This window comes from Limulus polyphemus, unplaced genomic scaffold (genome assembly GCF_000517525.1).
Source record: "Limulus polyphemus unplaced genomic scaffold, Limulus_polyphemus-2.1.2 Scaffold97, whole genome shotgun sequence".
Taxonomy (NCBI): Eukaryota; Metazoa; Arthropoda; class Merostomata; order Xiphosura; family Limulidae; genus Limulus; species Limulus polyphemus.
The window spans coordinates 881,876-894,899 of NW_013665707.1; the positions used below are offsets into that span (position 1 = coordinate 881,876).

At 34.5% G+C, this 13,024-nt stretch overlaps 1 protein-coding gene across 2 annotated transcripts in view; it reads left to right on the plus strand.

The window, feature by feature from the left end:
* Positions 1 to 13,024, plus strand: part of LOC106469484 (MOB kinase activator 2-like) — a 63,379-nt gene that overhangs the window by 35,368 nt on the left and 14,987 nt on the right. The window contains exon 1 of one of the 2 annotated variants that reach the window (XM_022398859.1): positions 9,683 to 9,797. The exons of the other annotated variant lie outside the window; for it this stretch is intronic. Within the exon in view, the coding sequence (XP_022254567.1) occupies positions 9,724 to 9,797 (74 nt within the window). The 5' untranslated portion in view covers positions 9,683 to 9,723. Of the gene's footprint in view, positions 1 to 9,682; positions 9,798 to 13,024 lie in introns of those variants that run through there. 2 annotated transcript variants of the gene reach the window in all.

Below are 13,024 nucleotides of genomic sequence, written 5' to 3' on the forward strand. Positions count from 1 at the left end.
CGATGACTAATTATCAATGTGTGGGTCATGATTGACATTTTGTAATGTGATTTGACAATTCAATAACGTTTTCGAGCTTTCACTGGCAATACTTATTAAAGATAATTTTAAGCTTGAAAACTGTCCATATTTTGATGTCATGATATGTAAATTAAAAATTGTTATTTTACAGTGATAATCTTGTTTTCTTGTGCCCAATAATGCATAATTTCATTTGATAAACACGTTTAGATTGAATGGTAATTTATAATCAGTCACAAGAACGTCGAATCTGAATCACTTGAAAAAAACACGGGAGTGCTTAACTTTTTTTCCAGGTGTATACATTACAAGAGTTTCAAAAAGAAAGTCCATTGTGTACTGGGAGTTCACTTTCACTTGTAAATTTTCGCTGGATCTATCAGGCGTTCACATAAGGGCAGAGCTGGTTATGTGATTTGCTGTTCCAAACATTAGTCAAATTGCACGTCTACTTAATTGATATTTTACAATCTGTTGAATAAGTCAGTGTTTCCCAAAGTGGGAATCTCAACTCCCCTGGGGATCGTGAAGCTTTTTCTGGAGGGCCACCAAAAATAGGCGGAAACAAAGATGCTGGATTAATTTTAATTCTAAATAAACAATAAGCCGATAAAAATTACGTTGAATCAATTAAATAATACAGTATGTCTAAAGAAGATGTTATTGTTTTTACTACGGCACTGTTTTTCAATCGCCATGCTAAAGTTATAGATTGGGGGACCTCAAACTTTATTATTCACATCAAAGGAGCCTCAGAGTAAAAAAAAAATGGGAACCACTGCAATAAGTAATGCCTTTCATTAATTATGTTGCTGTTTCTAACGATGGATAGTTAGATCTTATTCCATCCAAATGTTTAAGATTTTCTACTTCTCTATCTTTTTCAACACTAACAGTTACACTAGTCACTACTAACACAGAGCTCTTTTTTTCAATGTAGTCTTTATTATTATTATTCTCGCTGTGTGCCTACATTTTATTCCTCTTGATTATCCTCTGTACTTCCAGCTAGCTGGTTATCATTATTTTCACATCGATCCTTCTTCTTCTTCTTCTTCTTGTGTCTTTTTCTCTCTTGCTAACTTTGTTCTCCCTATTTAAGATTAAAAGTTATATTGACAATTATTTTATTTTTTGTTGTTTTTATTCTTGTTATCAACAGCCACAAATACAGAGAAAGTTTTACGATTTCCTTTTTTAATACGAAATTGTGTTCATTATGTTATGGGTGTTCAGGTGGTGGGGGCCATCTACCGGACAAAATCTTATGTAATAACTGTTACGAGACTGCTAGACACGTATTACCGAATTTAAGATGACCTTACTTATCAAAGACGAGACTTTCTTTTTTATTTAAAAAAATGTACAGTAGATTCAACCATTAATAGGACTACTATAAAACAAGATAAGACAACTTCTACGAAGAATGTGGAAAAATAAACATTTCGTTACTCAACATAAGGGGTGTCAGCAGTATATATACTTTTCTAATCAAGTAAAGCTCTGTTGGTGTATATAGGGTTAAACTGAATATGCACTTGCGCTATTTCGCAACAGCCTTGACTGGACATGTCAACTTCACTCGAAACATAGTCCGCGAATATAGAGCGAATTGTATTTTCAAATCTTACTCATCTTAAATTCGGGCTCCCCAGTGGCACAGCGGTATATCTGCGGACTTACAACGCTACAAACCGGATTTCGATACCTTTGTGCTTAACCACAAACAAACTATAAACTTAAATTCGGTCCAATACTAAAATAGTTTAATGTATTGATAAAAAAAAATTCCTTTATAGTTAACACATAAAAACTGACATTTTTTTAAACGACATTCTTTAACATCGTAATAAATCTTTATTCGATGATTATGTAATAATAAATATAGACAGTATTTCTTTATATTTTGTGGTTTTTAGTTTTCTCAGTGGGCTCTAGTTTCATGTAAAGTGATAAATCCTCTTTATTGGTGATTTTGTGTTTAATAGTTTTGCCAGAAGTTCAGAGTATACACTCTTGAAACAATGTTTTACAGAATTACTCATGTTTCACAGAACTGTTCTTGTGGGGTTTTCCTTGGGCAGATGTAGTGGTTATGTCCGTGTTTCGTAATAAAAAGAGTCCAAAGAATACTTTACAGAGTAAACTCTTCATGTAAGGGAGATTGAAACTTATGTTTATAATAGAGTATGAGGGGAACTCCCCAGTGTCTATCGTAATTTACGAAATGAGAAACAAATGCGCTTTAGGCAGAAAAAGTAAAAAAAAAAAATTCATTCATTATATGTAGCACGTTTTACAATACAGCTATAAAAATTTGTGTTCGGTGAAATCCAAACTAATTTTTTAGATGTAAGCATATGTAACGTTTGGCGTTGTTTAATAATGAAAGTAAGATCGATCGTGGCCCAGAGTTTCTTCCTGCGGATTGACAATTCCAAGGTTCGAGCCCGCGATATGCCGTTGAACACGCTGCACACTTTTAGCCTGGACGCTTTAGGCGGCAGATGCTGTCGACTGACTGGTTGCCTTCCATTTGTTAATCAGTTCTAAATAGGGCCAGCTGTGCCAGAACAATGAGGTCTCTGCTGTTTAGCCCATGTGGCGCTCAAGGTTTCCGTTCAAGATTAAAATACCAAATAATGTTTCTGCTTTCCTATACAGCGTGTTAATTTAGCTAAAGAAAAATAAGTTTTATACTTTTATATATATATATATAAAAGAATTGGAAAATGTAATCGGAAGTTTTGTACAAAACTGCGTTTCCTACGACTCACTTGTTAAAAACTAAAATATTTTGCGCGCGGCGGGTGAAATGTTGGACACTACAATTAGCTAATAGAAATTCTGTTGTTAATTGAATATCCATCTTTACTGATTAGAACAAAAGAATAAGTTTAACTAATTATCCTGTGGATTATTTATCAAAATGATGTAAAATATTTATTATGTATATAACTATAGATGGATAAGCTGAAGTAATTTTCATGTTGTGTCCCTCTGGTGATGAAAGTTTAGATTATCGGTGATTTTTTTTAAATATTTATATCTACCTGTTTTATTCACATCTGTAAGCAGTCGGCAAGACGGAGCCTCGGTATAATAGCGCAAAGTTTAACTTACGTCCTCGACACTGTTATATTTGTATATCACGAATCCAGTATCGTATATTACTTTTGATATATTACGTATCCAATATTGTATATTACTTGTGATATATCACGTATCCAATATCGTATATTACTCGTGGTATATTACGTATCCAATATCGTATATTACTCGTGGTATATTACGTATCCAATATCGTATATTACTTGTGATATATCACGTATCCAATATCGTATATTACTTGTGGTATATTACGTATATTACTTGTGGTATATCACGTATCCAATATCGTACATTACTTGTGGTATATCACGTATCCAATATCGTATATTACTTGGTATATTACGTATTCAATATCGTATATTACTTGTGGTATATCACGTATCCAATATCGTATATTACTTCTTGTATATCACGTATCCAACATCGTATATTACTCGTGGTATATCAAGTATCCAATATCGTATATTACTTTTGATATGTCACGTATCCAATATCATATATTACTTTCGATATGTCACGTATCCAATATCGTATATTACTTGTGAATAGTAAGAATGCTGCAAGCCAGTTGAGACTGTTTTTATACAGATGATCAGTATTTGGTTGGAATTCATACTTTCAAAAGCTGGATTTTTAGTTGTCTGTTGTTACATGTATTTTTTAATATCCTAGTGGAACGTTTCGTATCTCGACACAAAAGGTGGTCGTGAGGCTATTATTGGGAGGTCGCGACATTATAAAATATTGCGACAATGGATGTTTTAGAGTATGTACAGTAATTTGTTATCACTTTGTATGTGTTTGTATGGGGGACCCCCGTCAGAGCCTGAAATATTTTCAGGGGGGCGGGGCAGTAGAAGGGTTTGAGAACTCCCGTCCTAATGTTTCATTCACGGGTTATTTTTAGGTATAAAGTCAATCCTTCGTGGGTTAAGGGTCTATCCGACATTTAATACAATCGAAACGATGTATTTGAAAAGAAGTATTTTAATCATGATATGCTATTTTTTATTTGCACGCGTTAATATATTTCTGTGCTCACAATCTGTTATATTTGTACTGTCTTCTAAGGGAAAATGGTCGCCGAATAAGGACCGTAGAGTTACTGTCAGACGTATCATTAAGTCGGACCGAATTCAAGGTTTTCTGTACCAGAGTTATCAAACTTGCCAACTGATCAGGAAGTCAGCTAGTGAAAAGTGATGGAAGTTATAAGCTGACAGTTGGAAGCAGAACTAAGCTTTAGAACGCAACGTCTGAAAATGGTTTTGGGCTCAAGTTTGTTATGACGTGAATTATCACATGATTATCTCCGACCAAACAAAGCTCAAGTGGTGAAAATAAACATGTCATTAGTACGCCTTAGAAAAGCTTAGTAAAAGTCAAAATGGGCTTTTAAAACATCGAGTTTGTAAACATTTTATTTAATAAAACAAGTTATTTTGAATTTGCTTAAATTTGGAGATTTTTTTAGTTTTAAAAACCTTTCAAACGTAATGTGCAAATAAATTTATCACTGATCTTTTCACAGAAATAATATTATTTCGGATATAAAAATTATCTGTACCTACATTTTCATGGCTTGTTTAATTAAAGCTTTTGTTTTATTTTCTAAAGTAGGGTTCTTACCGAAACGTTGAAATAATATTTAATTAATGTGGTACTAGGTTATTTTTAATAATATGAGATATTGAACAATTTTATCATTACGAATTTTAAAATAAAGCTTTTATTTCGAAAAGTTGAATAAAGGTTATTCTTCCTTATTATTTTAAGTAAGGGTGAATACTTGAATACGTACTTAAAATGTCATACACACACTCCGTAGATAAACCGTTCTGAAATTAGTCTAACTAGCATAAACGCCGCCTTACGAGCAGCTGTTTAGGCTAGTAATTACTAATCGTAGTAATCATATCTCATTGAAAAAATTTAGAAATAGTGAACATTTTCTTTTAAAAAAAATGATTTTTCCTGGGAAATACTGCACGGGAAAAAAAGAGTTCTCTTTAGTCATACGCAATTCATTCCATCAAAATGATTCAAAGTACAGAGCTCAAAATTTTCATAAGTTTTACTGATATAAACTCTATTGTTTGTATATATTAAAAGTGGTAACGTTAATTGAAAAAGAAATAATAGTTGTTGTTTTTAAGATTTCCGGTTTCTCACTTTTACGTTTAAAAATTAGATCAATAAAGATATAATCCAACCCTTACGTACAGTCCTAGTGAAAGTTGTGTTCTTGTTGTGCTGAGAGTATTTTTAGTTAAAACTGTGTTATATTATAAAGAAATGGTTGTTGCACATACCATAGTCATTTTTTCTAATTGTCTGGATCTTGACTACTCAATGTGAATTTTTTTTATGGATTTCTGTTTGTGGTGCTATTTAATAGATGGCGCAGGAGTTTTGGTTACATACATAGATACTGACATACACGCTACGTCCATTATAGTAAGATGAACCTTTACGTAATTTGGCGCTGGCTAGTTGTGTAGTTTTGTAAATCTTTCTTCGCGTATTTTTGTCTAATATGTGTGTCAAAATAAAGTATCTTGTAATTTTAGATAAAACCACACGTATAATCCCTTTTTGTAGAGAGCCACCCCCACCTGCTAGTGACACAGCGGTATGTCTTCGGACTTGCAACGCTAGAAACCGGGTTTCGATACCCGTGGTGGGCAGAGCACGGATAGCCCATAGTGTAGCTTTGTGCTTAATTACAAACAAAACTTTTTGTATAAATAATTAGTTAAAGAACATTAAAACACGACACTTTATTTTTTGTTGTTGTTGAAATCCAACAGTGTAGAATTGAACTGTTTTCATGTGTACTTTAATGAGCACGTGCAAAACGCTTTTATACAATTCTGACTAATAAGTTCGTTTCGTGAGCAACAGATTAAAAAAATAAATCTTTATTTTACACTGGTTTGACCTTCTTGGGGAAAAATATATTTTGCATTTGCTAGGTTTTTTCATTTTAAAGAATGGCCTGTGTATAATAAATCTCTTTTTTTAGTGTCAGAAGTTTCGATAACATATAAATGTTATTTTGTAAAATATGTCACGTTTTCGAAGTCACTACTGTAAAACCGTTATCGATCAGCAGTAAATCTTGGCATTGGTAACGTAAAACTCGAATGTTACAGTATTATTGCATAATACCCTTGGGTTATAGCACCATAAGGAAGATAAATGTTGGTACTATCGTATTCCGAACAACTTGACAGAACTTTCTAAATTTCTATTTCCTTACTTTTGGTTTTTCTATTTCGTTGCTTGATATTCCTTTGTCTGTAGCGTTTAAGACTGAAGAAGAGAAAATATTTCTACATTTTTCTGTTTCGATAGTTGGAAACACATTAAAGAATTTGTATTTAACTGTGCAATTCTGGAGAAAAAAACAAACTTAAAACATCATCTATGGTTTGGTGTTGTTGGTTCTTATCTTGTTCGCGATAAAGTAATGGAATATAATGCGTGAAAATCTTAGAAGTAGGAAGTGTATAGGTGCAATTAGTCAGTAATCATTAAGATCAATTACAGCTTTAAAAGCTTGTTAAGAAACTCGAGTAATTAGGTTTGTCAGTACGAGTTGATACTCGTTACCACATCTTCTGTTTTGAATTAATGAATGCATAAATGAATAATAACAATAATAATTAAATCATATCTTTCTTTTCTCATTCAACATGGAGCAAGCTTTGAATTTCTCTTCCCCAAAATTGTTTTGTGTGTGTGTGTCTCAGTATTGTGGAAAAAGTTGTAAATGTTTCTTAATTTTGCAATCTTCTGTATAGTATTGTATCTCACTATAGTTACCCCCCCCCCCCCCAGTGGAACAGCGGCATGTCTGCGGACTTACAACGCTATAAGCTGGGTTTCGATACCCGTGGTCAAATCTGCTTCGCAGGTCATTCCCACTTTGACCTAAGATATGGCCTAAAACGACCCGAAAGTTTGGAAGTGCTAAAACATAAAAAAGGTTGAACTAATACGTTGTTTAAAAGCTTACGTCTTGAATGCAAAAGATTGGCCATTCAACACGAACTTTCATGTTTTTCAGAAAGCATGAAGGGAAACTAATGCTTCATGTTTCCAAAAAAAAATGTGCATGATATTATTTCCTGCTTCAAATGATTTTGAGTTATTGACCCTACTACTCAAAATCAATGTAACAGGTGGTTAGGGCACTTGACTCGCAACCTGAGGGTCGCGGGTTCCAATTCCCCGTCCCACCAAACATGCTTGCCCTTTCAGCCGTGGGGGCGTTATAAAGTGAAGGTCCATCCCTCTATTTGTTGGTAAAAGAATAGCCCAAGAGTTGGCGGTTGGTGGTGATGACTAGCTACCTTCCCTCTAGTCTTTCACTGCTAAATTAGGGACGGCTAGCGCAGATAGCCCTCGTGTAGCTTTGCGCGAAATTCAAAAGAAACCAAACTGAATTGGTTGTCAGTCGTATGTGCTATCATCTGGTTGTGGTTATTATTTCTTTTGATAGAAAGACTGTATGTTGTTACTATAGGGTATAATGATTTGAGGAGAGACAAGTTTTCCTAGATTTTCAGAGCTATTAACGATAATGTATTTTAAAAACCCATGCTGAACAGAAAATGTTTGCTTCCGAAAATATTGAATGAAGTGCACCAGAGGTACAATGATGAATCAAATATGAACATTTTTTTATTCGGTTGCGTAAACACATGTATTAGCTGTTATAAAACGTGTGAAGTAAGAAAAAGAGCTTACACTCATCGCCGTATCAACATTTTTCTATGTATAGATGTCGTGATTTTTTTTTAGGAAGTGTTATCGATTTAAAAAGTTATAGATTTACAGATACAGCTATTTGTGTTCCAAGGTCGATGTCATCACCTTTAAACCTCTGTAGTTTATTGATACTGATGGCAACAAACAAACCGGCACAACTGAATGCCTTACGAATAAAGTTTGTACAGTCATCATATGGGTAAAAGATATACATTTATACAGTTTGGTGAAGAATATTTTCAATTGGGTTTCAGGTCACGTCTAAACCATTTAATAGTAATATGTTAAATTAACTATTACAGACGTCACTGTAATGGTTCGAGTGACTCAGCTGTGCTGCGGTTACTCCTTCAGTTGTTGGCCTGTTTTAGCTGGAATTCACTAGAAGAATCTGGTCATAATTAGTTTACTAATAATGTGAAACCTTTGGCGTTTCACAAGCCAGGGCGCAAGTGTAGATAATGCTGGTTTTTTTTAATTGAAACTAGATCTTCTTGGTGTGTTCAGGTAAAAAAAAAGAGCGTATTGTTTTTGTTCGACAGATACGGAATTTATTTAACTTAGCGTAAATTGACTATGATTTTTTAACTGCTATTATTTCATATTCAATAAAAAACAGAATTTTTTCAAACATGTGTAAAAACATTTTGAACTTTACAGCCAAAATTGTTTATTTTTAAAATCTGCCACACGAGCTAACCCGGCATCTTGATGTGGATCCAAAAAAATGAGTAATTTCGGAAAGGTTTGGGTTGTTCTGATTAGACAAAAAAGACGACGATGCAGTGTTGAAGTTCAAGCAGATGCATGGTGCATTACAAGATGATTTTCTTAGTGATTCTCAAATTAAAAATGCCATTTCTGCAATGAAGGGTAAATATGAGGAAGATGGTATAATGCCCAGTATGGCACCATCATAGTATAATCCACACAGCTTTCACCATGCCATATTTTCATTAATATTTAGTTTGTTTTGTTTGTTTGTTTTAGAAGTTGTGCCGAGATTCTTTCATCGAGATCTATCGAAATAACCCTAAATCGACGGTTTCCAGAATGACCCCCTCTCTGTAGACCATCTTAGGCTTAGTGCTAAAAGATGCTAAGCTGGCTCGTGTAACAGGTGTTAAAAAATAAAAATGGGTATTTTTTAAATAAATTGTAGTTTTTGTTCACTCAAAGTACATGGCAGACTACAGGAAAGTCATAAATACGGACCTTGTTGATTAGTTGATTGCTGTTAAACGCAAAACTACACAATGGACTATCTATATTGTACCCACCACGGGTATCGAATCCTGATTTCTAGCATTTTTAGTTCGCAGACTTACCGCTGAACCACTGGGGAGCGTGAACCTTATTAGTGCATATATATATATATATATATATATATTTAAATTAGATAAGAATTCTAATTAATTACAAATTTGTCAATAATATTATTCCAAAGCCTTACACATTTCCGCTCGTTTTTAAGGGGATTCGAAGTCGGTTTCTTATTGGAATCAGTCCAGTGGAAATACTTCCAACTTCGTGATGGTTACAGCGCCTGATGCAACACGTTATATGAATAACGCTGAGCTCGGCGGGTAAAAACGTGTCACGATGACGAAATGGTTTTTGACAAGGTAGAGGAAAGGTTGGGCTTCTACTATAGAAACATAACTCGTCATATTTGAAGAATTCTGCACTGTCATGCATTGCCTAGACTGGATGACGAGGGGAAATGTTCGTTTGTTTATTTCAGTGTGTTCATCGAATTCGCTGTAGCAGGATTATAGAAACTCAAATCTCGCAGTTGTATTCAGGTTATGCAAGATGTGTAGATTCTTTCTTCTAGGATTCATCCCGAAGTTGATGGACCATGTCCACTCTTTCATAGTGTTGAAACAGTAAGTTAACTTCCAAAGTTGGAAATTAGCAAGTTTTAAACAAGACAAAAGGGGATTAGGTCACATATTGTAGCTTGACCATGGACTTTTTAAACTCCACACTTAGTTTTAATTGGAAAAAGTCAATAAGTAAGAAGCAGCAATAATCCTAATTAGTTCCTCTATTCTCCGAACAGGATATTACTTTCTGCAAATTCTGGTGTTTTCTAAACCAATTTCCATTGACAAAAATTGAGGTAAAGGGCTTTTTTTTTCTTTTTTTAAGTGGTGGTGCTACTTGTTACTGGGTCTTCTTCAATATTTTAATTTTCCAGCTTGCTGTCATTAGTCCCTCAGATGGTAAACGGTAAATTACAACGCTAAAATTCGGGATTCGATTCTCTGCTGTGGACATAGCAGAGATAGCCCATTGTGTATGTTTGCGTTAAAACAACAATAGTAACAATATTGTCATTAATTATAAAATTTTGGTACAATTGGACAATTTGTTTTTACTTTTCGAAAGCAAACGTAAGGAAACTGTAAATCTGCGATAATGTACATAACACTAATAAAAAATTTTACACGTATAAAAAGATCTACTAAAGTTAGATTCTTCAGAGAATTATATGACAATTAACGGTGAATTTATCATGGTTCTGCGTCGGTTTAGTGTAGAATCTAACGGTTAGAAATGATCTAGAAAATTAAATAAACTTGTTAAGCCAAATTTTCAGCATACGTCGGTGATGTGAGCACATCAAATGTGCCTATATGTACTTGAGCATACAAGCTTCTCTTGTAAGATAGTTCTTGGTAAGAGGGCTTTGATGTGTTAGTCCAAGTACGTAAAGCTTCTGTATGTTAATCGGATAAATACTTGAAAAAAAGCTTTTTGATATTACTTCTCAAAACAACTTGGAAAGTAAATTAATGAAATTACACGTGTATATATCAATTTTTTTGTTGTTATGACAAAACGAAAGTGATGCCATATCTGAAAACATTAAATAAATTTTTATATTCTTGTGGAATCACATAGATATAATTACACAAAACGCGTGTGTAAAGAAGACGTATATTTTCAGTCTTTTATAATTTTGGTGTTTTCATCATATCAACATGTAACTTTGTTCTGATAATATAGTAATTATGTAGTAATGACCAGGAATATCGTTATCTCTTGCTTACGAGGCCAGGTGGCTAGAGCGCTAGACTCGCAATCTGAGGGTCGCGGGTTCGAATCCCCGTCCCACCAAACATGCTCGCCCTGTCAGCTGTGGGGGCGTTATACTGTAACGGTAAATCCCACTATTCGTTGGTAAAAGAATAGCCCAAGAGTTGGTGGTGAGTGGTGATGACTAGCTGCCTTCCCTCTAGTCTTACACTACTAAATTAGGAACGGCTAGCGCAGATAGCCCTCGTGTAGCTTTGCGCGAAATTCAAACCAAGCAAACCCTTCCTTACCTGTGCGTTTTAACTCTCAAATTCAGACTTGTGATTCAGGACATTGGAAGTGCTCACTTTCAATCCAACACTTTCTAAATGATATAATCAATAAGAAAAAAAAATACTTGTAGTTTTAAAATGTTAGAAAAACACATAAGTTCGAGAAATCAATATAACATAAAAACACGAAAACACTCTGGTTATAGAGTATCGTATTTTTGTGTAGTTTTAAAAGTCATTACATAATACAACGTGGCATTTTTTTACCTTATTTTTAAAATCTATATAATTAAAAGAGTGATGTGTGTGAGTGTCTGTGAAGCTTTTTAAACTTCGTTAAACTATGCAAAAATGAAATTAGAATTAGGGAAGTATGGATGATGTCACCATATGTATAAGGGAGGAGTGGATGTAGATAGTATCATACATTGCAAGGGAGAGTTATTTGGGGAATGGATGATGTCACCATATGTATAAGGGAGGAGTGGATGTAGATAGTATCATACATTGCAAGGGAGAGATATTTGGGGAATGGATGATGTCACCATATGTATAAGGGAGGAGTGGATGTAGATAGTATCATACATTGCAAGGGAGAGATATTTGGGGAATGGATCTGTCATTTCTCCGACCCCCCTCTCAAACAGTAGTCTCTATGTGGTTTTGTGTGTGAATTTATCCATTTCTTTATAGACACTTGAAGTACCAGTACCGTCACCCTGTTTAGCTTTAATACTTGCCCCCGGTACCCAGGTTTTGAAAGCATCATTGGATGTGGTGTCTATTACTAGATAATTCGATCAGTTTCTCATTTTTGATCAAAGTGTCTTTCGTACTAGAAGTATTTGGTGGGTATTACGTACTATGTTTAACCCACTTAGGTTTGACCTCGCAGTCATTGAGACGCCTCGCATGGCCATCAAATTCTTTCACAACTCTACGTACGTGAGTAGTCTAGGCAGGTCACGTAACTGTTTTAATTGCTTTAACTACACAGCACTTCCTTTACATTTAATAAACTTCGTGCATTCAAATATAAAATACCACACAACCAAAAAAAAAGTGTTTCGTACGCGAAGCACGAGTTTTACCCCTAGTCTACTATATAAAGACGGAAAGCAGTCCGTCTGTCACGCTGATATCTCGGCCGTTGCGGTACCGATCAATAAGCAACTTGTATGAAACGGCAGCGCTTTCTGCCCCGACAAGGAAGTTTGTCTCTTTAAAATTCTTCCAGCCGTTTTTGTATAAAACGGACGATGCGCTGCTTTGGACATATAACTAGATTTGAGAGTAGGTTGATGGGCATCGTGATGAGTAATAAAATCGAATCAGGTATATGCGCGCCCCATTTTTGTTATTGCTGGCGCACAAAGATCATAATAATTGGCTGAAATTCCTCATTACATCTGCTTGGTTGTCAAGGAGACACAATGACGCAACATCATCAAATTTTGTCCAATTGGAACACCTGGCTACAACTCTATAATACCCGCATGGTTGACCCGCAGCACATTTCAATTTTGAAAATGCCCAAATTAAAGCGTGCTTCTTCAGCTCAGCAGGCTAACAAAGACAGGAAGACAGTCGAAAGAGAAGACCCCGAAATTCATAATAAAATGCACTGCCTTTACATTCGCAATTAATAATTTGCAGGGTCATACAGTTGACCAAGTAGGAATATGTCTTTGAGAATCAGTTTTTTGCATGTTCCAATCAAAAAGGATTTATCAAAAACAAGAAGAACATTTGAATATAACTTATATATATATATATATATATATATATACAGATAGTAC